We start from the raw sequence: 23,768 nt of genomic DNA, 5'->3' as shown, positions 1-23,768 counted from the left end.
TCTAAATCAAGATGTTAGACTGAGCACATGCTTTTACCTCATGTCCTTTCTAAAAATACACCGAAATGATAGTAAAGAAGTGTGTGAGAGATGGGGATAGGGGATGGATTGGGACTGGGACTGGGAGGAGGATGAGAGGAATATAAAAGCAGAACAAAGATTTTTATTAACTCCATCCATTTAGATTTAACAACTTACAATATTGTACGGGTTTCCTATAAAACTTCATTTGTTTACTATTGTCATTGCTTCTTTTATCTTCAGAACTACATTATGATTCAATTTTTATCTGGTAGAATACTTCAAGTGGATTCTTTAGCATTTGAGGTCCACAGCTGGTGGATCTTTTTGTATTTCCAAACTATCTTGTTTTCTGCCCTGACATTGGACTATGTATATGATTTCAGGCCTGCAGTCCTTTTCTCTCAACAGTTCATAGATGTTGTTCCACTGTCTTCTCATTTCCAGTATTGCAGAAGTATTTTACTAGTCTCATTCTCTTCTCCCCCTCCTCCTCCTCACAAGCAACCTGTTCTAGAAAGTTGGGAGTTTGAGAATGTCCACTGGCATCCCTCTAAATAAGTCATCCCCCTAAATAAGTCATCCCCCAGCCTCAATTAAGTTTGCCTCGGACTTTCGGACCCTCACTCTATCCGAAGGCACATGTTTTTCCAACACAGAATCTTCAGGCAGGACATTTTCCACCCATACATGGAGGCAAGGCGTGAGAGAGGCCACAAGCATTAGATTTGGCACACGTATTATTACCCAAATTCAATTCAATTCTTAAGCTTATTTTGGGATAAAATACTTTAAATTTTGACCAGTAAAAATAACTAAAAAATTTAATTATAAACTTTTTATCTCCATTACTTAAATTTATATAAATGAGCTGTTTCTTCAACCAAATTGTGAACATTCTGAAGTAAGAACCCATGTCTTATGTTTCATTGTAACTCCAGATTCATACTGGGTTGGCCAAAAAGTTCATTCAGTTTTTCCATCCCATCTTACAGAAAAACCAAACGAACTATTTGGCCAACCCAATACCTTTTATATGGACTCAGATTCGATCCTTAATTCACTGAACTTAAATCTACTTATAATAGTTAGGAAATTTTAAAATAATTGATAAAAAGTTAATGTAAATATAAAAATATCATTGGATTAAGAAAAACTATAAAAATCAAAGATCCAGCAAGAATCTTTGAAACTTAGAGAAGGATATATCTTAAAACAAGTCCACTTCCAGAGGGCTTTTTTTTTTGCGGTGTGCGGGCCTCTCACTGTTGTGGCCTCTCCCGTTGTGGAGCACAGGCTCTGGATGTGCAGGCTCAGCGGCCATGGCTCACAGGCCCAGCCACTCCGCGGCATGTGGGATCTTCCCCGACCGGGGCACGAACCCGTGTCCCCTGCATCGGCAGGCGGACTCTCAACCACTGCGCCACCAGGGAAGCCCTCCAGAGGGCAATTTATCAATTTTGTTTTAAGACTCATAAATGGAAATGTTTATGCTGTTTCTGAAAATGATTTTATCCCATTTACTCTAAAAATAATACAGAACTATAATTAACTATACAGAATCTTCTAACATTTATCTATAGCAGCATACAAACCCACAAAGACCAATCCCAAGAACAAAGGAATGCCTTCTTACCTAGTATCAAACAAATTTTCAAGTACAATATTACTGACTCAGAGAAGGTTGTAATTTATCATGAATTAACTAATCAAAATCATCTATAATTGCACTCAATATTATATTTATCTATATATTACTTATTTAGATCTTTTAAAAATCAATCGTCTATCAATTGACTTTCTATTGTCTTACTATTTATTTGGAAATAGAGCATAACAGTTCCTTTAAGAAAAACTAAAAAGTCTTTTAAATCTAGTGCCCCCCACCTTCTCTACATTAACTCATTCTCTTCTAGTCTCCAACCTGCTTCCTTTCTCTTCTAAGGCTTAATGAATAACTTTAGGAAAGCCTTTTCATTTCTCCATTCTATTTTAGGACTTCTTAGCAGGACTCCTCCAAAAAATTTCCTCTAAAAAAAAAAACAACAAAAACAAAACAAAACAAAACCAAATAAAAAAATACCTTGACGCCAATGAGGGTAAGAATAGGATTTGATTCACTGATGTATGTATATACATACATAATTTAAATAAATTAATTAAATGAAATCCAGAAACCTCATTCAGATTTTCCCCAAATTTCTAATACAAACTTCTCTCAAATTATATAAACTTTTTCTTAAGCACGAGGTTAAAGATAATTCCTCCAACTCAGATTGCAGTTCCTTGGTTTCTTTAATTACTAAAATTGCAATGGTATTATTTCCTTATAACTTTCAAAACAGAAATAGTCTCTAATACATTAAATAATTGTGGGTTAGCCTTGGAATACAAATTCAGTTCAAAGAACCCAAGAACAATGTAACATTTTTTCCTATGGAGAAACAAAACCTATATTCCTAGTGATGAACTTTTTAAAGACATAACCTTTAAACCCAACTGGGGAATGCTCATACATAGAGATTTTAGGTACAATGCAATAAGTTGAAGGAAATTTACAGATTCAGAATAAGTTTTTTACATAATGCTATGGTCCAAATGTTTCTGTCCCATCCAAAATTCATATGTTGAAATCCTAACCCCCCAAAAGTGATGGTAGTAGGAGATGGGGCCTTTGGGAGACAGCCATTAGAGTGAAACCCTCGTGAATGGGATTAGTGTCTTATAAAAGGGACTCCAGAGAGATCCCTAGGCCCTTCCACCATGTGACAGTCCTCACTGGACCATGCTGTCACCCTGATCTTGGACTCCCAGGCTCCAGAACTGTGAGAAATAAACTTGTGTTGTTTATAAGCCTCTGGTATTTTGTTATAGCAGCCCAAAAGGACTAAGACATATAACAATCAAAGAAATGTTTGCTAACAATCTATAATTCTTAATTTTACACCCACTCATTTTCTCTAGTCAAAAGCCCTTTCCCATTAAAATTATTATAAATTTGTTACTTGAGAAGAATCCTTAAAATGGCTCCTATATTAGTTCTCAAATTAGTAAACTCTAAATCAATGAGATTTTATGATGCATCAGTGTGATCCCAGAAATTTGGAGGCTATGTGCTTCTCAAATTCTTTTAGTGTATTTTCATGGAAAGCTATATATATAGAACGGCCACTCTTAACTGCACAATGCTGTCCAAAAATAGAAAACAACAAGAGATGAACAAGAGAGATACTAAACAGCTGTGGTAGCCAGCTTCCAAGACAGCCCCAACAATGCTCATCTTCTGGCATTTCCACCCTCAATGAATAGGTCACCACTGTGTAAACAATAGGATACTGCATTAATGGTAGAGTGTGACACGTGAGGCTAGATCACAAGGCCGTTGTGGCTTTTGCCTTGCTTTCTTCAGGACTCCTCACCCCAAGTAAATCGGGTTCTTGTTTTGTGAGGGCAGCCCACGTGGCAAGGAACTGAGGCTCCTTGCCAACAACCAGTGCTAACTTGCTAGGCATGTGAATGGGCCATTTGAGCAGTGGACCCTCCAGCCCCAGTCAAGCCTTCAGATGACTGCGGCCCAGCCAGATCCAGAAGCAGACCCATCCAAGTTAGCCAATCTCAAATACCTTCCCCACAGAAACTGTTTGAGAGAACATTAATTGTTGTTTTATGTCACTAAGTGTTGGTGTAATCTGTAAGGCAGCAATAGATAATACAGCAAAGTAACACAGTAAAGAGTGAGCAACTGATCATTTCAGTTTGTTGAAAGTAGATAAATTTTTTAAAAATGTGACAAGTGCAGAGATGTAAAAGTAAGGAAGCCCCGTGTCTTAGGAAACATGAGTAAGGAGAACCTGCTGTCTCTCTCCAGGGTAAGGAATCTCTCTGAAGGAGAAAAGGAAATCTCACAGGAAAAATAAAATACTGGGATAGAAAATACTTAGGAGGTTGGTAGTGCTTTTCAAAGTCATGACACAAACTTTCTTGGTTTTGTTTTTTGTAGGTTTTTTTGTTTGTTTTGCTTTTTTGCTGAACAATATTGTAGCCATTAGGATTCCACTGCCCCCATTTAAAAAATTACCATCTGCCTAACCCAGCCCCTGTGAAAACTTCTGATCTTGGATTGCTGATTGATGTTTCAAAACCTAGGCGAGGCTCAAGTAGCAATGGATAAATTAATGGACTGAAACAAAAAGATCACAACTTGATCATGTATAGTTTTAATCCTGACAATTCAGGTCTCAAATAATAAAGCCCAGTTATTTAGATGTGCTTCTCATTTCTATTCTTCTACAGAACATTCTGAAGTTTAATCTATGTACTTAGAGAAGCCTCTGGTAGAGTTAAAAAAACCAAAATATTGAGGGGGACCTTCAAGATGTTGGACGAGTAAGACATGGAGATCACCTTCCTCTCCACAAATACATCAAAAATACATCTACATATGAAACAACTCCTACAGAACACCTACTGAACACTGGCAGAAGACCTCAGACTTCCCAAAAGGCAAGAAACTCCCCACGTACCTGGGTAGGGCAAAAGAAAAAAGAAAAAACAGAGACAAAAGAATAGGGACGGGACCTGCACCTTTGGAAGGGAGCTGTGAAGGAGGAAAAGTTTCCACACACTAGGAAGCCGCTTCACTGGTGGAGATGGGGGTGGGCTGGGGGGAAGCTTTGGAGCCAAGAAGGACAGCACAGCAACAGGGGCGCAGAGGGCAAAGCGGAGAGATTCCCACACAGAGGATTGGTGCTGACCAGCACTCACCAGCCTGAAGCGTGTCTGCTCACCCGCCGGGGCGGGTGGGGGCTGGGAGCTGAGGCTCAGGCTTCGGAGGTCAGACCCCAGGGAGAGGACTGCAGTTGGCTGCATGAACACAGCCCAAAGGGGGCTAGTACACCACAGCTATCTGGGAGGGAGTCCAGAAAAAAGCCTGGAGCTGCCTAAGAGGCAAGAGACCATTGCTTCAGGGTGCGCAAGGAGAGGGGATTCCTTCCCTGTCTACCCACAGTAGACAGAGCACTGCCTAAACAAGCTCCAGAGATGGGCACGAGCTGCAAATATCAGCTCGGACCCCAGAGACGGGCATGAAATGCTAATGCTGCTGATGCAGCCACCAAGAATCCTGTGTGCAAGCATGGGTCACTATCCACATGCCCCCCACACCCGACCCCGACACAGAGCCTGTGCAGCCCACCACTGCCAGCGTCCTGTGATCCAGGGACAACTTTCCCAGGAGAACATACGGGGCACCTCAGGCTGTTGCAACATCACGCTGGCCTCTGCCGCCACAGGCTCACCCTGCATTCCAATTATAACTACCATACTGCTCCCTCCCCTGGCATGAGTGAACCAGAGCTCCCTAATCAGCCGATGCTTGAATCCCACCCTGTCTGGGCGGGAACAGAAGCCTTAGGGCAACCTACACACAGTGGGGCCAAAACCAAAGCTGAACCCCAGGAGCTGTGCGAACAAAGAAGGGAAAGGGAAATTTCTCCATGCAGCCTCTGGAGCAGTGGATTAAATCACCACAATCAACTTGAGGTACCCTGCATCTGTGGAATACCTGAACAGACAATGAATCATCCCAAAATTGAGGCGGTGGACTTTGGGTGCAACTGTAGACTTGGGGTTTGCTGTCTGCGACTGACTTGTTTCTGATTTTTATGTATATCTTAGTACGGATTTCAGAGCTTCTTATCATTGGTGGATTTGCTTATTGGTGTGGATGGTCTCTATTTTTAAAGTTACTTTTATATTTTAAATTTTTAAATATTTTTTATTTTCATAATTTTATTTCTTTATTTTTTAATTATTTTTTTCTTTGCTTTTTTCTCCCTTTTCTTCAGAGACATATGGCTGACAGAGTCTTGGTGCTCTGGCCTATGTGTCAGGCCTGAGCCTCTGAGGTGGGACAGCCAAATTCAGGATACTGGACCACCAGAGACTTCCCAGCCCCACATAATATCAATCAGCGAGAGCTCTCCCAGAGAACTCTGTCTCAACGCTAAGACCCAGCTCCACCCAATGGCCAGCAAGCCCCAGTGCTGGACGCCCCATGCCAAATAACTAGCAAAACAGGAACACAACCCCATCCATTAGCAGGGAGGCTACCTAAAATCATACTAAGTTCACAGATACCCCAAAACACACCACTTGACACAGCCCTGCCCACGAGAAAGACAAAATCCAGCCCCACCCACCAGAACACAGACACCAGTCCCCTCCACCAGGAAGTCTACACAACCCATTGAACCAACCTCACCCACTGGGGGCAGACACCAAAAACAACAGGAACTACGAACCTGCAGCCGGCAAAAAGGAGACCCCAAACACAGTAAGATAAGCAAAATGAGAACACAGAGAAATATGCAGCAGATGAAGGAGCAATGTAAAAACCCACCAGACCAAACAAATGAAGAGGAAATACGCAGTCTACCTGAAGAAGAATTCAGAGTAATAAGAGTAAAGATAATCTCTAGAAGGAAACAATAGCAGAATAACTAAGGCAGAAGAACGGATAAGTGACCTGGAAGATAAAATAGTGAAAATAACTACTGCAGAGCAGAAAAAAGAAAAAAGAATGAAAAGAATTGAAGACAGACTGAGAGACCTCTTAGACAACATTAAATGCACCAACATTCGAATTATAGGGGTCCCAGAAGAAGAAGAAAAAGAAAGGGTCTGAGAAAATATTTGAAGAGATTAAAGTTTAAAACTTCCCTAGGGGGCTTCCCCGGTGGCGCAGCGGTTGAGAGTCCGCCTGCCGATGCAGGGGACACGGGTTCGTGCCCCGGTCCGGGAGGATCCCACGTGCCGCGGAGCGGCTGGGCCCGTGAGCCGTGGCCACTGGGCCTGCGCGTCCGGAGCCTGTGCTCCGCGACGGGAGGGGCCACGACGGTGAGAGGCCCGCGTACCGCAAAAAAAAAAAAAAAAAAAAAAACTTCCCTAGGGCTTCCCTGGTGGCCACTGGTTGAGAGTCCGCCTGCCGATGCAGGGGACACGGGTTCGTGCCCCGGTCCAGGAGGATCCCACGTGCCGCGGAGCGGCTGGGCCCATGAGCCGTGGCCGCTGAGCCTGCGCGTCCGGAGCCTGTGCTCCGCAATGGGAGAGGCCACAGCAGTGAGAGGCAGAGAGTCCCGTACAGGATAAATCCAAGGAGAAACATGCCAAGACACATATTAAACAAACTATCAAAAATTAAATACAAACAACAAATATTAAAAGCATCAAGGGAAAAACAACAAATAACACACAAGGGAATCCCCATAAGGTTAACAGCTGATCTTTCAGCAGAAACTCTGCAAGCCAGAAGGGAGTGGCAGGACATATTTAAAGTGATGAAAGGGAAAAACCTATAACCAAGATTACTCTACCCAACAAGGATCTCATTCAGATTCGAAGAAGAAATTAAAACCTTTACAGACAAGCAAAAGCTAAGAGAATTCCGCATCCCCAAACCAGCTTTACAACAAATGCTAAAGGAACTTCTCTAGGCAAGAAACACAAGAGAAGGAAAAAACCTACAATAACAAACCCAAAACAATTAAGAAAATGGGAATAGGAACATACATATCGATAATTACCTTAAATATAAATGGATTAAATGTTCCAACCAAAAGACATAGACTGGCTGGATGGATACAAAGACAAGACCCATATATAGGCTGTCTACAACAGACGTACTTCAGACCTAGGGATGCATACAGACTGAAAGTGAGGGGATGGAAAAAGATACTCCATGCAAATGGAAATCAAAAGAAAGCTGGAGCAGCAATTCTCATAGCACACAAAATAGACTTTAAAATAAAGACTATTACAAGAGACAAAGAAGGACACTATATAATGATGAAGGGATCAATCCAAGAAGAAGATATAACAATTGTAAATATTTATGCACTCAACATAGGAGCACCTCAATACATAAGGCAAAAGTTAACAACCATAAAAGGGGAAATCGACAGCAACACAATCATAGTAGGGGACTTTAACACCCCACTTTCACCAATGGACAGATCATCTAAAATGAAAATAAATAAGGAAACACAAGCTTTAAATGACACATTACACGAGATGGACTTAATTGCTATTTATAGGACATTCCATCCAAAAACAACAGAATACACAATCTTCTCAAGTGCTCATGGAACATTCTCCAGGATAGATCATATCTTGGGTCAGAAATCAAGCCTTGGTAAATTTAGGAAAATTGAAATCGTATCAAGTATCTTTTCTGACCACAACACTATGAGACTAAATATCAAGTACAGGAGAAAAACTGTAAAAAATACAAACATATGGAGGCTAGACAATACGCTACTAAATAACCAAGAGATCACTGAAGAAATCAAAGAGGAAATCAAAAAATACCTAGAAACAAATGACAATGAAAACACGACGACCCAAAACCTATGGGATGCAGCAAAAGCAGTTCTAAGAGGGAAGTTTATAGCAATACAATCCTACCTCAAAAAAACCAAGAAAAATCTCAAATAAAAATCCTAATCTTACACGTAAAGCAACTAGAGAAAGAAGAACAAAAAAAACCCCCAAATTCAGCAGAAGGAAAGAATCATAAAAATCAGATCAGAAATATATGAAAAAGAAATGAAGGAAACAATAGCAAAGATCAATAAAAGTAAAAGCTGGTTCTTTGAGAAGGTAAACAAAAGTGATAAACCAGTAGTCAGACTCATCAAGAAAAAACGGAGAAGACTCAAATCAACAGAATTGGAAGTGAAAAGGGAGAAGTAACAACTCATGCTGCAGAAATACAAAGGATCATGAGAGACTCCTACAAGCAAACATATGCCAATAAAATGGACAAATTCTTAGAAAAGCACAACCTTTAGAAAAGCACAACCTTGTGAGACTGAACCAGGAAGACATAGAAAATATAAACAGACCAATCACAAGCACTAAAATTGAAACTGTGTTTAAAAATTTTCCAACAACAAAGCCCAGGAACAGATGGCTTCACAGGTGAATTCTATCAAAAATTTAGAGAAGAGCTAACAACTAGCCTTCTCAAATGGTTCCAAAATATAGCAGAGGGAGGATACTCCCAAACTCATTCTACAAGGCCACCATCACCTTGATACCAAAACCAGACAAAGATGTCACAAAAAAAGAAAACTACAGGCCAATATCACTGATGAACACAGATACAAAAATCCTCAACAAAATAGTAGCAAACAGAATCCAACAGCACATTAGAAGGATCATACACCATGATCAAGTGGCGTTTAACCCAGGAATGCAAGGATTCTTCAGTATATGCAAATCAATCAATGTGATGCACCATATTAACATACCGAAGGATAAAAAGCATAGAATAATCTCAATAGATGCAGAAAATCTTTTGACAAAATTCAACACCCATTTATGATAAAAACCCTCCAGAAAGTAGACATAGAGGGAACTTACGTCAACATAATAAAGGCTATCTATGACAAACCCACTGCCAACATTGTTCTCAATGGTGAAAAAAATGAAACCATTATCCCTATTATCAGGAACGAGACACGGATGCCCACTCTCACCACTACTATTCAACATAGTTTTGGAAGTTTTAGCCACAGCAATCAGAGAAGAAAAAGAAATAAAAGGATTCCAAATCGGAAAAGAAGAAGTAAAACTGTCACTGTTTGCAGATGACATGATACTATACGTAGAGAATCCTAAAGATGCTACCAGAAAACTACTAGAGCTATTCAATGAATATGGTAAAGTAGCAGGATACAAAATCAATGCACAGAAATCTCTTGCACTCCTATACATTAATGATGAAAAATCTGAAAGAGAAATTAAGGAAACAGCCCCATTTACCACTGCAACAAAAAGAATAAAATATCTAGGAATAAACCTACCTAAGGAGACAAAAGACCTGTATGCAGAAAACTATAAGACACTGATGAAAGAAATTAATGATAGAAATAGATGGAGAGATACACCATGTTCTTGGATTGGAAGAATCAACATTGTGAAAATGACTCTACTACCCAAAGCAATCTACAGATTCAGTGCAATCCCTATCAAACTACCAATGGCATTTTTCAGTGAACTAAAACAAAAAAATTTCACAATTTGCATGGAAACACAAAAGACCCCGAATAGCCAAAGCAATCTTGAGAAAGAAAAACAGAGCTGGAGGAATCAGGCTCCCTGACTTCAGACTATACTACAAAGCTACAGTAATCAAGACAGTGTGGTACTGGCACAAAACAGAAATATAGATCAATGGAACAGGATAGAAAGCCCAGAGATAAACCCACACACATATGGTCATCTTATCTTTGATAAAGGAGGCAAGAATATACAATGGAGAAAAGAGAGCCTCTTCAATAAGTGATGCTGGGAAAACTGGACAGCTACATGTAAATGACGGAAATTAGAACACTTCCTAACATGATACACAAAAATAAACTCAAAATGGATTAAAGACCTAAACATAATAAGGCCAAACACTATAAAACTCTTAGAGGAAAACATAGGCAGAACACTCTATCACATAAATCACAGCAAGATACTTTTTGATGCACCTCCTAGAGAAATGGAAATAAAAACAAAAATAAACAAATGGGACCTAATGAAACTTAAAACCTTTGCATAGCTAAGGAAACCATAAGACAAAAAGATGGCCCTCAGAATGGGAGAAAATATTTGCAAACAAAGCAACTGACAAAGGATTAATCTCCAAAATATATGAACAACTCATGCAGCTCAATATCAAAAAAACGAACAACCCAATTAAAAAGTGGCCAGTAGACCTAAATAGACATTTCTCCAAAGAAGACATACGGATGGCCAAGAGGCACATCTATTAAGATGCTCAACATCACTAATCATTAGAGAAATGCAAATTAAAATTACAATGTGGTATCACCTCACACAGGTCAGAATGGCCATCATCAAAAAATCTACAAACAATAAATGCCGGAAAGGGTATGGAGAAAAGGGAACCCTCTTGCACTGTTGGTGGGAATGTAAACTGATACAGCCACTATGGAGAACAGTATGGAGGTTCCTTAAAATACTAAAAATAGGGCTACCATACAACCCAGCAATCCCACTACTGGCCATAAACCCTGAGGAAACCATAATTCAGATAGAGTCATGTACCACAATGCTCACTGCAGCTCTATTTAAAATAGCCAGGACATGGAAGCAACCTAAGTGTCATTGACAGATGAATGGCTGAAGATGTGGCACATATATACAATGGAATATTACTCAGACATAAAAAGAAACGAAATTGAATTATTTGTAGTGAGGCGGATGTACCTAGAGTCTGTCAGACACAGTGAAGTAAGTCAGAAAGAGAAAAATAAATACCATATGCTAACACATATATATGGAATCTTAAAAAAAAATAAGTTCTGATCAACCTAGGGGCAGGACAGGAATTAAGACACAGATGTAGAGAATGGACTTGAGGACATGGGGAGGGGGAAGGGTAAGCTGGGACGAAGTGAGAGAGTGGCATTGACATACATACACTACCAAATGTAAAACAGATAGCTAGTGGGAAGCAGCTGCATGGCACAGGGAGATCAGCTCAGTGCTTTGTTACCACCTAGAGGGGTGGGATGGGGGGGTGGGAGGGAGGAGATATGGGGAATATATGTATACATATAGCTGATTCACTTTGTTATACAGCAGAAAGTAACACAACATTGTAAAGCAATTATACTCCAATAAATATGTTAAAAAAAAATCACACAAGTCATCATATCTCAGAGTTAAGTATAACAAAGGATATTTAAATTCCAACCCAATAAACCAGTAAACTATTTTTTGACAGAATTTGCAGTATTTATTTCATTTTATTTTTTTAACTTCTTTATTGGAGTATAATTGCTTTACAATGGTGTGTTAGTTTCTGCTTTATAACAAAGTGAATCAGTTATACATATACATATGTTCCCGTATCTCTTCCCTCTTGCGTCTCCCTCCCTCCCACCCTCCCTCTCCCACACCTCTAGGTGGTCACAAACCACCTAGCTGATCTCCCTGTGCTATATGCAGCTTCTTCCCACTAGCTATCTATTTTACGTTTGGTAGTGTATATATGTCCATGCCACTCTCTCACTTCAGTGAACTATTTTCAATTATTCTTCATGGAGAAATGTCACAACGTTTCCCATATTTAATTATTTTCACATCAACCAGATGACACAGTCATTCCAATGCCAAGAACTTGACTGATCTTTTTTTAAAAAAAATCACTCTATCCAGATTAACATAGAACTTTCATGAATCAATGCAAGTTGGAAACAGGCTTAAAGATTCACCTGCTGAATAAAAAAGGTGAACAGGGAAAAGATTATAATAAGTAACTTTATGTGATAAAGTAAGTAAATAAGATAAAATCACTCTCACAGCTCCTGCACAAATACCAGTAAGAAAAAAAAAAAAGCATAAATCTCTATAAAAACTTCAGATGGCCTTATATTTCAATAGTTATAACTTCTCAAATTACTTTTATTTGTATGTATAGTATGCTGGTATAATGATGCTCAATTTAGATAAAAGGAAACTGGAACTCTAGAGTAGCAAACACACCTTTACCAAGGCCAGACTAATAAATGTGAGGGAATTGGCCTTGGGTATAAGCACACATGGATATATTCTATGTGAGTGGCAGGGACTTTTTTAAGAGAAAGCAAAAATATTGAATTTTTAAAATAAAGGCACCTAATCTGTAAACATTGGCAAAAACAAACTATTAATTATAAATACTCTGAGTTATATAAAGCTGGCAGGCTACTACTTTCTAACCTCTGGTGTTAACTGCTCACCCAAGACCACACTGCTTGTTATTGATGGAAGAGGGCCTACTGCTCAAGCCTTACTTACAGATAAGAAACCATACTATGTAAAAGAAGTACTCAAACAAGAATGGGATCCAAAATTCCACAGAACTTAACAGATCGCAATCAAAGATCATAAATGGTCAGAGGGGCCATTTCTCTTCACTCTTTCCCGAGAGTTGCTAGCCCCTAGCAAGTCTCACAGGCAGCTGAAATATCAGATAGGCTCAGTAAGGTGAAAAGGGAAGTAAAGTTCTGATGAATGATGGTGACGACAGCCAGCTGCCTCCACCACAGGGCCTTTTCCTATGGCAGGGGGCCATGCTGGCCCCTTTCTGTGGCTCTGGTGCACCTCACACTGCCTGGTGTCTGGTTGCTATTTACCTCTGCCTAGTTGCTGTTTGCTCTGCCTTTCACAGATACCCAGGAAGGGTGTTTGCCCAGGGATGGGTGTTTACAAAGACTTTGGCCATCCCACCAGGTTCTGTCTTCCAGTCTCTATTGCCCTGTCTAGACTGCTATTTGCTGAACTGGATTCCCACCCACTGCTTCCAGATCCTCTCCCCTCAGCATTCCTTGTCTTAAGTTCTTGTCTAATGCCTTCACCCTGCAGCTACCTTAACCCAGAATTGAGTACTCTGAGTCCAAAATAATTAAATCATTAAGAAAAATGGACAACAGGTTCAAAAGACCATCATTAAGTAACAAATTAAGCCCCTGAGCTCTTATTACAAGTGTTGAAGCAATCTCAAATTCAATGCAATTTAGGATTCTACTCAGATTGCTGAATTAATATATTCCTAGAATTTAATTAGTATCACAGTTTTTAGTATAAGTGTTTACAAGGTAAACCATTCTGAAGGATATAAAAATTGCTTAAAATAAAAATATAATACAGTGATACATTTTAAACAGGGAATCTATATGTTACCACAATTAGCTCTACCAAAGTAATCTATTGAACATTACAGGAGGGCAAATTTGCAAATTATGTACCAACAGTTTGCTTGTGTCATTTATTTTATACTCAGGATGCTTTAACCACAGAAAACTGTTAGAAGCAATGGTTAATTTCCCAGGCCCTCAAAAGTACATTTAACCTATAGAAGAGCTAAGTACTATGTATCTATAGGAAAATATAAATGCTGGGGCAGTAAGATGTAACCAAAGTTGATAATCAGTAAGATACAATGGTAACTTTCTTGTTTTTTAATATAAAAAGCAGATTTAAGGTGTAATAATGGTAGACAGAACCAAAAAAAGAGAAAGAGAATGACATTTAGTAAATGCTTAATTTGTGCCAGATAGTCTACCAAACTGAAATTAAAAGCTAGCTCAATCTGAACCTAAATCCCTAAACTTCATCCCCTATACACTGGCCTCTTCCAAGTAACTGTCCGCAACTAGGTATTAATGTTTGCACCTACTAGTGTAATAACACACCACCATCATTATAAAGTATACACATAAAAAATTAAAAAGTAACATTTCTAAAATGAATTATTACATACTGTAATTGTTTTTAAAATTCTGTTCACTAAAACAATAAATTTAACAGTTAATGTGATTGATACGTTTCAATTTTTTTTTTTTTTCTCGTTACGCGGGCCTCTCATTGTTGTGGCCTCTCCCGTTGCGGAGCACAGGCTCCGGATGCACAGGCTCAGCGGCCATGGCTCACGGGTTCAGCCACTCCGCGACATGTGGGATCCTCCCAGACCGGGGCACGAAGCCGTGTCCCCTGCATCGGCAGGCGGACTCTCAACCACTGCGCCACCAGGGAAGCCCCGATTCAATTTTTTAAAATCTCAATTTAAAAGTCTAGTTGTGGGCTTCCCTGGTGGTGTAGTGGTTAAGAATCCACCTGCCGATGCAGGGGACACGGGTTTAATCCCTGTTCTGGGAAGATGCCACATGCTGCGGAGCAACTAAGCCCATACACCACAACTACTGAGCCTGTGCTCTGGAGCCTGTGAGCCACAACTACTGAAGCCTGCGTGCCTAGAGCCCGTGCTCTGCAAGAGAAACCACCACAATGAGAAGCCCACGCGCAGCAATGAAGAATAGCCCCCACTCGCAGCAACTAGAGAAAGCCCACGCTCAGCAACTAAGACCCAAAGCAGCCAAAAATAAAATAAATAAATTTATAAAAATAAATAAAAGTCTAGTTGTAAGTTCAGCTATTTCAATTCTTGATTTTAATGGCTGCTGTAACTAAAAAAGATACATTACCATGATATGTAAATGCAAATGGAGGAATGATTAGACTTACTTTTTTAATCCCATTCAGCAATGATGTGCATTTGGTTAGTTAATTTCCAATTTCCCAAATGCTAATCAGGTGTTGGGGAAGTGCTGCACAGTTTTTAAATGTTTAGCAAATGAGTTCAAAACGCAATGAAACACTATTTAAATGACTTTATTTATTTATTTTGTGTGTGTGTGTGGTACGCGGGCCTCTCACTGTTGTGGCCTCTCCCGTTGCGGAGCACAGGCTCCGGACACGCAGGCTCAGTGGCCATGGCTCACGGGCCCAGCCGCTCCGCGGCATGTGGGATCCTCCCAGACCAGGGCACGAACCCGTGTCCCCTGCATCGGCAGGCGGATTCTCAACCACTGCGCCACCAGGGAAGCCCTGAATGACTTTAAATAAGGTTTTAAAATTCTGTTTTGTGGCTATTCATGTAATACTTCAAAAACTGGTGATTAAAGGGAAACAGTCACTCTTTCTGCCTTCTCAATAGGAAAACTGGTTTCAGGGTAACCAAAGAGCCCCAAATGAATGAGGGAAAGCTCAATTTCCATAAAAGTAAGCCAGCTAATAAGTGAAGGATGAATGAAATAATTAGAAAAACGTTATACTGAAACCCTAATAACATTATTGATCCAGGTAAGTATGATCAATTGTTGTTTAAAACACCAACATGCATGGCTGATGGGGAACTGAATATACAAACAGTTCCAAAGCAACACCATACAGAATGCTTATTAAATCATAAGGAGAAAACAATATACTGAAGGGATTTGATGGTTGGCACCTAATCCAGTGGTGCCATTTTTAGCACCACTAATGGTAATTTAGGTATTACATGTCTTCTTATGGAATACAACATATACTACTAATGCACAAGCCTATAGGTAAAACTTCAGTTCGCAAGAAATACAAAGAATGGAGAAACAAGTTAAAAAATACCACAAAGAAGAAACCAGAGAAATTCAAAAGGTGGAACTTTCTACAAGAAAATAGGTCTGGCCTCTTTATAAAAATCTGTTAGCAAAAAAGGACTATGTGTGACAGAGATTAAGGATACAACCACCACATGCAATGTGTGGTCCTGGATTAGATATTGGTTTGGACACTTTGGATCAATTGAGAAAAATATGCAATCTGGGTATAAAGATAATAAAACATGTACTAAAATGAAAGAACAGATCACTAACTAAAAAAATCAGGTGATAAAACTATACTGGTGAACATATCCTGCTTCTATAAATAAATATAAAAGTATTTTTTAAAGGAAAATTTTCTAAATTTCTCAAGGGTCCAAATATGGGTTTTGCACATGACATTTTTTATAGCAAAATGACAAAGTTTTAAACTTTTATTTTAGAAATACACTCTCAATCGTGAATTTGTTTTGATTACTTTGCCACTTAGAATTTCACCTTTACTTGAAATGACAGGTTAGGTACCACCCCCCCAAAATCTGGCTAGGAAACAGCCACTGACTTATCACAACAGGGTAGCAAACTTATTATTTTGTAAAATGATATGGTTCACTTACCTTTTTGTTAAAAAAAAAACCAAAAATCCAGTTATCTTTTATGTTCCTCAACTCTTTTATGGTGAGTGGTACAAAAAGATTTTTAGTTGCACCCTAATTTGTTACCCAAGAATCTACCATTTCAGATAGTTGGCAAATCCATTTGCCAGGCCACATAAACCGTAATATTTAGAAATATAATGTATTTGAAAAGTATGGTCATGTCAATCCTATTTTAAGTATTTGAGTATTTTATTTATAAAGCCTAACACCTTCTGTTTTTAAGGTAAAAAAATAAATATAATTACTAATACTTTATTCTCTCACTCTCTCCACATCCCCTATTAGGTCCTTTTTAAAAAGACAGAGTCAGTCCTTTTAAACAGAATCAGTCTATTTGGAATACTTCCTTCCTGTCTGTACTTCCTCCAGACTTTTTGTTTTAATATTACTACACCATCCTCTAAGTCAGTCATTAAAAAGACTTATTATTTCCAAAATTCCTCAAACAACTCCAGAAAAGGTCATCAGGCCTGAAGATCAATTTTTAGGGAATTCTCACTCATCCCTACAAATCTTTAATCAGAGGATCCAATAGACTTCAACCAGACTAAACCTACACTACTTACTTACTTTGATGTTTAATCTTTTGGGGTATCCATATCACGTCTTGACACTCCTTTCCTACTATTAATAAATCTCCTCTTCTTAGAAGTTTTTCTCCTGTTTCCCCACCTAGCATCATTACAGCTCCAAGCTCCTACTTTAGCCAGCCAGTGATGGTGCAAAGACATTTACTACAGCCAAAAGCTGTAAACCTCCTGCCAAGCTGGCTTCTAACTGAACAGAGGAGTGAACTCAAGTTCATTCCTTGAGTCCAAATTGCTTACCTGGCACTTTCCTAACCAATCAAATCAGTGCTAACCTGGGAGTATAAAATCCTGGAAGGATTTCTAAATCTAAAATATATTAACTGTAGAAAAATAAACTTCTGCATGCCAAAATACAACCATAAACAAAGTCAAATGGCCAAAACCAAACTAGGAACAAGCACGTTAACACATTTTCAATCAGTATGCCAATGGGTTACTGCTTTTTCACTAGCTATAAAAAAACAACAACAACAAGATCTAAAAAGAGAGATTTCTTATCTATAAAATTATCAAGTGTTTTACTTCTAAGACAATGCTTGGTTTGCATGATGCCCACAGCTACCCTCTAAGGGGTTCTTTCACACTGAACTTACCATATCTGGCTACTCAAGACCCCACCGTTTTAGGGACATCTCATCTAACAAAGAAAGACAAATGACTGACTCCAATGCAGCCCAGGCAAGTTCTATGTGCTCTGCTCAGGAGAACGTTTTCTTAGGTGGAACTGCTTCAGCCATCCAGATTTTCTCCGGGGCAGTGTAATGACTTTTACTGTTACATCAAGGGCCATTTCTCCATGGTTCCCTTTAATACTTTATGAACACCAAGAATTCTGGCTGTGTCCCTTTTCCTGTAAAGCTGTCACAATTTACTCTAATCCATGGCATTCCTCTCCCCAGTGACTGGCCAAGTAATGGGACCAATTACCCCAGTTAAAACAGCTACCTTCTCCATTCTTTTTCTTGGGACCCTGCAGAGGCTCTTTCCACCCACCCTCCCCTCTCGGGATTTTTGCTGCTAAGTACAATAAACATCAGGAGAGATGACAAAAGCCAAAAAACAAACAAAAGTCCTTATCTGGGTAAGCTTAAAAAAAAATCAATTTTTAAGAGATATAATCTACAACCTGTGTTTTATACAGAGATGATAATAAAACTTAGTTATCTCAGAAACATTTCTCTCAGTTACTTTTGTGAGCACAAATAGAAAAACAAAACCCAAAAAGGCCTTAGTCATCGTTAATGATATACCTTAAATGTAGAAAAGGAAACTACCCAATTTTGAGGTGCAATTTCAACTAGTACCACCAAATTTTGGTCTTATCATTGTAAATTCCAGACGTTCAAACTACATGTCAGAAAATTTTAAAAGAAAGCATGACAGAACCAAGTAGCAACCTGGGAGAAGAAAGCACTTACCTCAAGAACTTCAACACCAATCCTTTTTTATCTGGAATAACTACTCGATATTCTTCTCCACTGAGTAGAACAGCTAGCTTCCACACCACCAAAAACATGAGGAACACCACTCTGGAGGACCTCTTAGCTTATTCAGGAAAACCTGTTACTTAGGTACTCCTGAAGATGAATGCAGGCACTAGATAAAATCTGCCTCTAAATAACCACTTTCCATGATATTTACAAATAAATGAAATTCATAACTCATGAAATACTGGCTATTCCAAAGCATACTTCCAATAACCCAAAAAGACCAACCACTCAATGCTGTATATAATCTACATAGTATGTTACCCATTTTCCTACAGTACTGACATGCCATGTCCTTATGGCATGTTTTGATGTGTTTAGAATCACACCTTATTTAGGAAAACATTGCCTGTATTCAAATTATACAGCACTCTTACCTCATGTGACACACTTTTGATGTTTTTTGTTTTTGTTTTTTTTAAATCAATTATTGGTCCTGATTCCACCTTCACAACTTTAATAAATGGATCATGAGTTAATAAAAACACAGATTTGGGGCATTATTTTCTAACCTTAAGTGCCATAACACATAAAAAGGTTTTCACACTAGTTGGTCAATTTTTTAAAAAATAGACTTTTTTAGAGCAGTTTTAGGTTCAGAACAGCAAAACCGATAGAAGGTACAGAGATCGCCCATATACCCCTTCCCCCCTCCATAGCCTTTCCCAGTTGGTCAATTTTTATAAAGCAAAACATGTTCTTTCTGGAAAGAAATCAAGATGTCTGAGAAAAAGTAATTTCAAAATTTCAACCACAAATTTAAAGTACCACTGTTGTACGTATTTTCACTAATACGTTAGAAAAGTAGTTAAATACTTACCATATAACATCCAACAAGGAAAGCAGCATTTGCCTGTTTTCTCTGATCAGGGCCAGTAAAATGAATAATTTTCTTCCTCATCATTGTAATGGACTGCATAAAGAGAAACAGCTGTTAGTATTTCCTTTCTAATTTCAAGTTTTCTAAAACTTTATTTTGTGATTAAAATAAATTCCAAACCTCACAATGTTGAAGCATTCATATTAGCAAGACTTTTAAAAAGATAAACTTTGATGCCCAAAAATACCATGTACCTTCCCATAAAAGACATATCCTTGGAGCAGAACAAATGTACAATTAAAGGGTGGGAGAGGAGAAACCTGAAACTAATATGATATCATAAATCAACTACACTTCAATTTTTAAAAAAGGAAGGAGAGGAGCTACGAACAGATACACTTTAAGTATAGACTACCTCTGAAAGAATACATAAAAAGCTGGAAAAGGTAGTAGGAGAGACCTTTTCTTTCCTTTTCCTACTGTCTGACTTTTTTTGTTAATCTCTTCCTAAAACCTTTAAATTACAATCAAAGGGTATAAAAACGGGCAAAAATAATTCATTCTGTTAGAAATCAGGATAGTGAATGGAGTAGGGAGGGGTGGAGTGAGGAGGGTGGTACAGAGATAACCAAGAGAGCGTAAGTGGGCTCTTCTGAGGTGTTGCTAATGTTCTGTTCTTGATCTGATGATCCAGATGATTATCCATGTATATTCAGTTTCTAAAATTCATTGAGCTGTATATTCATGATCTGTACATATTTCTGTACGTACATTGTGCTTCAATAAAAAGTTAAAAATAAAAAGGATATGGAATTTAAAAACCAAAGGAACACATGATTTATTAGCTCTTCCTCACCTGTACTTCACTAATGTGAGTAGACACGTTTCAAGTAAGGGTAAGAAACAGGATATATTCAGTTGAATAAGCACAGTATTCTTTTGCTTCTGTGAGCCAATGTTTGGGTATTTCAACAATGAATGTTACGTATTTTCTTTTAGTTGTTTACATAGAGTAAGAAATTCAAGTTGATTTAAAGAAAAAAAAAAAAAAAACCAACCAGCCCTCAAGCAGCATACGCACAAGACACTCAATACAAATTCTCAACACACTTTTACCACTATTAATTGAATAGGAATTAAGTTTCAGTCAGGTGGGATGGTCAACACTGCAAGCTGTTCTGGTAAATAATTTTTTTTAAAGTTTGAAAAAAGGACAAATATATTCTTGGTTGACCCAAAGGATAAAAGGATGGTCGAGTATGTTTAAAACAAACAAACAAACAAACAAAAAACCTTTCAAAATTAAAGCAAAGGAACACAAGCAGGGGAAAAGGAAATTATTTTTAGCTTCTCAGCCCTGTATGAAACAAAAAACCTGCCACTGGCAACTGGAAAAACGGAATGGGGGGAACATAAATACCCAAGGCCACAAATGCTTATATTCCTGTTCCAGAGAAGAGAGGAATAAAGTCCAGAAAGAAGAGTCTCCATCTCTGTATACATCTCTAGTGAATACAAATTTAATTTAAAAAAGAAAAAGCAATGCTGCAACTTCCTTTTTACATATTAGTAACTTCTGACAGATGCTTCTAGCATTTATTGTGTGGAATTTTAAGTTTGATGTTCAAGGGGAAACAGATGTGCCTTACTCACCCATAAATTTTTAGTATAATTTAATTTTTAATTGAAAATGAATTTTATTTCTGTGTAGTAGTCTAATAAGTAATCAGCTGAATAAACTTGTTTTTAAAAAGCACCTGCCCCCAAATCCAGTATTTCTACTTGAGAATATAGTGACTTAGAATTGCTAGCAGTATATGAACACCTTTTATTGTACATGACCAACAATTCAAAGTTTGTTTAAAATAAATGAATAAGGTGTAAGTTCAAACTAATAGTAATACACTCTTACAATTCAGTGATACAGTCTTAAAGACTGTATGCTGTCTGCCCTTGCTTCTCTGCTCCTTAATCACATGTGTAAAGGGTCATAGTGAAGAGTCACAAGTAGTACAATATCATGGGAGATTCAAGGCATAATGAAATAAAGTAAGATGAATCCAATTTCTCTTAGTTTCGTAACACTCCCTATCAAAGTGAAGGCAGAAAGAACAATGACCAAAGGAAAGAAAGCTCCTCTTGTTAGGTGACACTGGCTCAGACAATAAGAGGAACCAAATGACCCAAACTTAAGCCATTCATCAAAACTCTGGAAAACAAATAGATATACTATGACTTTATAAAACAATAAACCACATGTATGTCTCAAACACCACTGCAGTGTAAAACATGACCTTTCCTTTTTAAAAACAGATTTCCCTTCCTCCCCACAAGATCAGGCTAATAATGATTACTTAAGTGAAATCTTCAGTAAGGAATACTTTACCTTTAATTTCTTATTAATCTTGCAGCAATATCTGTAAACCATTGCTAGATTGAGTGGTCCAAAATCTGCGTAGAAGCTGCAAAAATGAAAAACAAAAATGTGTATGTATATTCCAGATGCTCTGAATATAAATGCCTTTTTGTAGCTACACGATCAAAATAAAGCAAGAAAGCACACACCAAATCATTATAGTTCACACAACTTAAAGGTACTGTCTTACTAATGGAAGAAATACTCTGGTAAAAGATGACTATTAAAAATACATGACAAGTGTTACAATGCCTAAATCTAACCTCAAATAAGAAATAAAAATACTTTCTGAATAAAAAAGCTGTTTTTCCACACATATTTTTCCACTGGCAAAACACATCTTAGTACATACTAGTTTATATCTCATTATACTGTAAACTATTAGAATTTCAAATGTAAATTGTTAAATCTAGGCAAGTTCTTTCATTCTGATTTTTTTCCCCTAAGGGTCTATTTTATACCAAGGGTTAAAGAAAAAGTATCCTGCAACTAACAGTCAACAGATTTGTAATGTTCCAATTTTATAAACATACCTTTAGATTCTTCAAAATAAAAAAGTTACTAACAATCTTTTAAAAAGCAATACTTACTTTTCATATTCAAGTTCATTATCTATGCTGAAATAATGTACATTTGATGACCTCTTTGGTCTGCTGTAGAGAATGGCAAAACAAAGGCGATCTGAAATGGAAAAATTGTAATGTTCCTTCCTTCACATTATTAAAAAACGTTTCACATATCATGTTGCAACTCTTTTCAGATGAAGTCAAATTTTTATCTTTTTCCCATGCATGTTTCAGATGGTAAGGTTATCAGTGAGTAACTTCAAAATGTTCTATTTTGGTGGGTAATAATAAGAAAGCAATTTTTAAAAAGGAGAAATTGCCTTTAATATAAGTTTCAATAGTGTAAATGACTTTTCATACAGCGATACGGCTTGATTTCTGGAAAACTTTAGTTACCCTGGACTAAGAAATTTCGGTAAATGGCAGCATGCATTTGATAGCTAGCCCACCAGCCTGGATGACTTTCCCTATGTTTTGCTATGTTTTCAAGACATCATGAAAAGTCATTTCAATAAGAAACTATGTTTTAAGTAGAGAGAAAACGCTTTCAAAATTGCTTCAAAATTAATGTTTACGGCTATAACACACAAAACAAACCACATGTTTATCCAATGTTCTTAGGGGTCGCTACTTATTTTTTGATTCGAAATCAGTACTTTTGTAATGATTTTTACAATCGGACCATTATAGCAGGGGGAAATGAGAGTATTCTGCACGATGAGTATGAGATGAACCTGCTTTGCATAAAAGCAGTTAGGCTGCTGTGAGGTTTAGCAAGAATGGTACAGGGTAAGGTTCAGAGGTGTCACCCTTCCTCTCCTGCCCCACCCCAAAAAGAGTTGCCTAAAAATCCTTGATGAAGCAAAATCATCCGCAATACCTAGCAGTAGTAATACTAGTAATAGTGCTAGTAGAATAGATTCAAATTGTGGCAAAATTAAGTACAGCCCTTAAAATAGTAAGGAACAAAGGACGCCAGCTGGCATCCTTTCCCCAAATAGTAATTTAAACAATTTTTTGTAATAGTAATTTAAACAATTCAGTACACACAATTGCTGTATTTATTTCCCTATAAACGCCTCAACTGAAATGTCCTGCAACCACAGACACCCAAACGGATGACGGGGCTGACTCCTTTTCAACCAAAAATGACCCTTGATCCCCATGCAGTGACCACGGATTTTGCTCCCTGAGGTGGAGAGCCTACCAGCCATGGTGTAAGGACACAAGGT

The 23,768-nt window shown here is 38.1% G+C and overlaps 1 protein-coding gene across 13 annotated transcripts in view; it reads right to left on the bottom strand.

The window, feature by feature from the left end:
- Window positions 1-23,768, bottom strand: part of CDC14B (cell division cycle 14B) — a 105,010-nt gene that overhangs the window by 34,267 nt on the left and 46,975 nt on the right. For 11 of the 13 annotated variants that reach the window (XM_067041183.1, XM_067041189.1, XM_067041184.1 and 8 more), the window contains 3 exons: window positions 22,561-22,651; window positions 21,941-22,016; window positions 19,555-19,647 (listed from right to left, as the gene is read on the bottom strand). In XM_067041183.1, coding sequence (XP_066897284.1) covers window positions 19,555-19,647; window positions 21,941-22,016; window positions 22,561-22,651 — 260 coding nt within the window. Of the gene's footprint in view, window positions 1-19,554; window positions 19,648-21,940; window positions 22,017-22,560; window positions 22,681-23,768 lie in introns of all 13 variants that reach the window. The other 2 variants (XM_059071762.2, XM_067041191.1) reach the window with 2 other exon arrangements.

Source organism: Kogia breviceps, chromosome 8 (genome assembly GCF_026419965.1).
Source record: "Kogia breviceps isolate mKogBre1 chromosome 8, mKogBre1 haplotype 1, whole genome shotgun sequence".
NCBI classification, from domain to species: Eukaryota; Metazoa; Chordata; class Mammalia; order Artiodactyla; family Physeteridae; genus Kogia; species Kogia breviceps.
The sequence above is the reverse complement of the archived record's forward strand: the minus strand, read 5'-3'. Positions and strand labels throughout refer to the sequence as shown.